Source organism: Salmo salar, chromosome ssa03, assembly GCF_905237065.1.
Source record: "Salmo salar chromosome ssa03, Ssal_v3.1, whole genome shotgun sequence".
NCBI classification, from domain to species: domain Eukaryota; kingdom Metazoa; phylum Chordata; class Actinopteri; order Salmoniformes; family Salmonidae; genus Salmo; species Salmo salar.
Window position 1 is genome coordinate 69281950 of NC_059444.1, and position 5460 is coordinate 69287409.

General features: G+C 42.4%; 1 protein-coding gene across 1 annotated transcript; it reads right to left on the reverse strand.

Annotated features, from left to right (window-relative positions):
• Window positions 1-2332: 2332 nt before the first annotated feature.
• LOC106601411 (ras-related protein Rap-2a) lies at window positions 2333-4076 on the reverse strand. Its single transcript, XM_014193610.2, has one exon. The coding sequence runs from the start codon at window positions 3877-3879 to the stop codon at window positions 3253-3255; it is 627 nt and encodes a 208-aa protein (XP_014049085.1). The 5' UTR covers window positions 3880-4076; the 3' UTR covers window positions 2333-3252.
• Window positions 4077-5460: the final 1384 nt, after the last annotated feature.

Genomic DNA, 5460 nt, shown 5'->3' on the forward strand with positions numbered 1-5460 from the left:
ATTGGTAAGGATGCACATGCTAAAATACTACACCACCACTCCTAAGAACTGTAAAAAGGTATGATAAAGACATTATAGACTAGTAATAGAATCTCTTTTAACTAGAAGTGCTGACTTCTGATGTTGGCCCTATGAAGTCTTGGATCACAGAAAATAAGTTGCATGCATAAAATTTAGGAGCTCCAAGTTAGCCCATCGCCTATAACATAAATTGTACATTCTTCTTTAAGTTTTGATAGATGGTAAACGGAAGCCCTTCCAACCCCGGAGAGAGTGATACGCACCTGAGTGTGGGTCTCTGTCGGTGCGCGGTGATGAGTGTGAACCAGCTGGTGCATTGACAGCTTGCGTGTTTAAACAGGACTCAAAGAGGAACTAGAGTGTCACAGATCATAGGTCACTTCCTCGTCTGGGCAGAGGGAAACAATGCACCATGTCTCTGTGTGTGGCTGGAAAGGGGAAACATATTTCTGTGTGCATGTGTGTGCACAGTACTATATATTAGAATTATCACTAGAGCACAGATGTTACAGTCTTAACTTTCATTAAGTACACTTATACTGGATTCTGATTGTTACTATGGAAACATTATCTGCAGGTAATTGTTGATATAGATAGCTACAGGAAGTCATATGCTAAATCTGAAATGTCCATGCAACCATATTATATAACTGAAATTATTTGTGGCAGTGTCAGGTTAATGATGCATTGATCAGGAAAGTAGATACTTATGTGAGAATTTCACACTCTTTTCATATGGAACCTAGACATGATTCCCTGCAGAATGTTTTCTATTACTAGCTATGTCAATGATCTGGGCATTGGAGGAACAAGTTGACATCCTGCCGAGCAACACTATGGTCTTTTGTCTGGCACAGTGAAAGGTTCCCTAGTATTTTATTTCTGCTCTGGCCAGGTTTAGTATTTACTAACAGGTTTCCCCATAGATTTCAAGGTGCGTTGTGTGACAGACAAGCAATGTCAAAAAAAGATAGGCCTCCCACTAGAGGGTAATGTGAGACAACTTACTGTAACTGGTGACAGTTTAACATTTTATTTAGCTAGGCAGGTCAGTTAAGGACACATTCTTATTTACAATGATGGCCTACCAAAAGGCAAAAGGACTCCTGTGGGGACAGGGGCTGGGATAAAACATATAATATAGGATCAAACACACATCACGACAAGAGACACCACAACACTACATAAAGAGAGACCTAAGACAACATAGCAAAGCAGCGACACATGACAACACAGCATGGTAGCAACACAACATGACAACAACAACATGGTAGCAACACAACATGGCAGCAGCACAAAACATGGTACAAACATTATTGGGCACAGACAACAGCACAAAGGGCAAGAAGGTAGAGACAACAATACATCACGCAAAGCAGCCACAACTGTCAGTAAGAGTGTCCATGATTGAGGTTTTGAATGTAGAGATTGAGATAAAACTGTCCAGTTTGAGTGTTTTTTGCAGCTCGTTCCAGTCGCTAGCTGCAGCGACCTGAAAAGAGGAGTGACCCAGGGATGAGTGTGCTTTGGGGACCTTTAACAAAATGTGACCGGCAGAACGGGTGTTGAATGTGGAGGATGAGAGTTGCAGTACGTATCTCAGATAGGGGGGAAGGAGGTTTAAGAGGGTTTTATAAATAAGCTTCAACCAGTGGGTCTTGCAACAGGTATACAGAGATGACCAGTTTACAGAGGAGTATAGAGTGTGGTGATGTGTCCTTTAAGGAGCATTAATGGCAAATCTGATGGCCGAATGGTAAAGAACATCTAGCCGCTCGATTTCACCCTTACCTGCCGATCTACAAATTACGTCTCCGTAATCTAGCATGGGTAGGATGGTGAAGATGCTTGAAGAGGTAGGATACTTGTTGAAGGTTTTGGGAGGAAGTGATTTTTGAGGAAGTGGATTTGTGATACTGGTATGATGTTTTGGGATGATTCTACATCCATGGTAATGAAGCTGATTTTATTATCAGCATAACCACATTTGTGTCTTGTTGATTGTATGCTTGTTTGTGTTCTTTTTATTTATTCCAGAGCTTGGCCAGGTCTCTGCTGCAATCATACTGGAAATGGACAGATTTTTGGGGGGTATTGCTTTGTAAGTTGTTCTAAATATCATCTCTGGCTAGTCTGTTATACAGTCTCTGGCTTGTTGAGTTTTGACTTGAGTAAGAGATTTGATGTTTGCATGATAAATGAGTCCTTGTCACACATCATACCATGTCACACATTAGGCCATTAGTTTATTGCACTTTCTTTTCCAATAAGCACCTGTCGAAATGAGTCCACCGAAAATGACCATGACTAATACTTTGATATATAATAATATTTTATTTATCATGAATAGACAATATATATACAACAAGTAATAAAACCATAACGTATTTGTTATACTGTTTTGGTGAATAAACATGATTTAATCATCAACATGTACTTCAACTTTTCATAGAAAAACAATACACTCTAAATAATTTATATTTGAACACATTTTGTATGTTTTTTAATAAATGATATCTGTGCAAAATAACTCCAAGTGCATATGAATATTGCCAAACAACAAATTGGTATTATAGAATGAGGAACGCAACCAGAGTTGATTCAGAACATACTATGCTTTGTTGCAAAATAAAGATTTGTCACAAAGAAACTTCACTTGATGAGTAAAAAAGCTCTCATGACACATTGTCCAAATTCAGCTTTTGCCCAATTAGCCACAACTGTCTATCTTCACAGTTATTGCAAGTGAACACCGTCGACACTTACAAAAGGCAAACACAACAGTAACATAGTAGGACATAGATTGAAAACTTGACAAAGTAAGCTCATTGACACTTTTGCACTGTCACAGTATATTTTTAACAATGACACCACCACATTCAGGACATTCAGGGTTCTTGCACTTCTTTCATTTAGTTTCAGCTTTATCAATGTCCCGCACCTGTGTGATGTCATTAGTTCTGGTTCCCCTTTTGCAGTCAGTGTTCCTTTCCTCTACTTCAGGGGAAATGCTGTGGTGGAGATACTTAGGATGGTTAGATGAGGAGGCTTACAGGGAATTGAAGCCGTCAGACTCCAACTCAGCAGCACGGTCTATAGCAGCAGCAGTAGTAGCACATTCAACACCACTGTGTTTGTCTGTAACACTGACCCAGCTTCGGGTCCCCATCCTCAGCCTCTCTGGCCCCTGTCTGTCTTGTCTATCTGTCAGACCTCTCCAGCCCCTCTGCCTTAGGAAATGAGGCAGCTGTTGGTCTTGTTCATGGGGGGCCGTTTGTTGCCATCTTTGGGGAAGGTCTCCCTGCGTCGTCTCAGTGCGGGGCTCAGCCGGCTGGGCAGGTTAGCTTGTTGCAGCAGCTCCCTGAACACCTCCAGCACGTTGTTGTTCTCCTTGGCAGACGTCTCCAAGAAGCTGTTGTTCCAGTCCAGCTCCATAGTGGACAGCACGTCTTCGCTGGACACCGTCCGCTCGCCATGCCGGTCCGTCTTGTTGCCGACCACCACGATGGGTGTGAACTTGTCTTCTTTGACCGCCAGGATCTCGTCTCGCAGGCTCTTGACAGCCTCCAGGGACTCAGGGTCATTGATGGCGTACACAAGGGCGAACGCGTCGCTGTTCTGAATGCAGAGCTTCCTCATGGCCGGGAAGGAGTAGCTGCCGCTGGTGTCCATGATGTGGATGGTGACCTTGGCCCCTCCGATGTCGAACTCCTTGCTGTGCAGTTCCTCCACGGTGCGACGGTGCTTGGGTTCGAATGTGTCCTGGAGGAAGCGGCTGATCAGGGCCGTCTTCCCCACGCCGGCCGCCCCCAGGAACACCAGACGCACCTCAGTCTTCTCCTTCACTTCTAGAGACATGATGACTTCCTCTGACACACTTCCTCTAACACTGGCTCTCTCTCTTCCAATTCTGCTATTGTTACAAAATAACTCCCCTTGAACCTTTAGAGTTTATGGAGAAGTTGGACTCTGCTGCAGAAGCTGCTGGAGTTATTCAGTGAACAGGGACAGTGTGGTAGGTTGTAGTAGTAAATCACTGAGAGTAGCTGGCAGTTGCATCTGTGTATGTCTGGTTGCCTGTGCACGCTATTTATGTTTTTTCTCAATCAGAGATTCCATGCCCCCTCCTGCTCTCATCCAATCAGGAGAGTGGAGTGTCTCTTTGAGTGAATTCAAAGCAGCCAATCAGAAAGACTCATGCAAATGACACAATCAGATTGCGAAGGAGGGAGGTGATGATAGGAGTGAGCCCAAACCAGCGGGTGTATGTAGGATGCATTGTTTGCAGTGAGATGATTTTTGTATACTCATGATTGTATACTTTCATAAGACCTTTTGCACACAAAAAATTAATTGTCTGCTCTGTGTATGGGATTGTTAAATCAGCCTATGTGTTTGTGTACTATAGAATGTATGTTGACTGTTCTTTTATGCAATATGTATGTACAGATGTATTATCTTAATTTGACCTGTTTCTCACAGTAGGAAAATGAATCCTGCAGCAACAGGAAATGTGAATGATTATAATTAATGGGCATTTTTGTAGGGGTTGAACATTTTTTTGTTACGGCAAATCAAGTTTGAAATTGTTAAGTGGAAATTAGAAACTTTTGTAAGCCTTTTTAAACCTCAAACAGTGCAAGTTTGCATTCCACATTCTCTGCAACAAGAGATCAAATTAAGATAGCACAAGTTTCATGTTCATTTCTTATATGACATCATTGGTATGCCATGCTGATCATAATGGACCAGCAACTAACCACTCATCTTTTACAACACTTGGGACCTTAAGAGAGCACGGCAGAATGAATTTATGAAAAGCTCACTTGCTTTTATGCCTACAAAAGGGAGCTTGCATGTTTGATGCATTGTGTGATACATTCCAATATCTTTGTGAGGATGGCTTCTGCCTTAGTACATACTGTGCTTTGAGCTATTGATCGACATAGATACTGTACTAAAGAGTACATATGTGTATCTATGGATACTGCTACTTCTTTACCACAGCCTGGTTATCAAGTGGTTATCAGGCTTCTGTGTTCTTTTGCTCTCCATTCCTCAGCTCAGTGTGAGAGCCTTCAGGAGCTCAGTTTTTTTTAAATAAAGCAGCTCTACTCATTCTCTAGTAAGACCCTAGCTTTTCCTATAAACCTCTCCAGCAGTTTGTGTGGTCAGTCCAGCTCAGCCCTCCACCTCCCACAGGATCCCGGTTAGTTATTTGAGGCTCATCATTCTGTGACCTGCCAGACCCAAACGGTCAGCACGTTTCGAAAGGCTGTGGTCTCAAATGAACCACACCACTCGAGGAAATGCCGGTACTGTGTCACTGTCTCAGAGAAAATGGCATAGAGATCTGTGAAAGAAATGGTGTTAAATATGCATGAATTCCTCCCCATTAGAGAATTGTCAATGCATCTGTATTTCTAATAGCCAATCCAA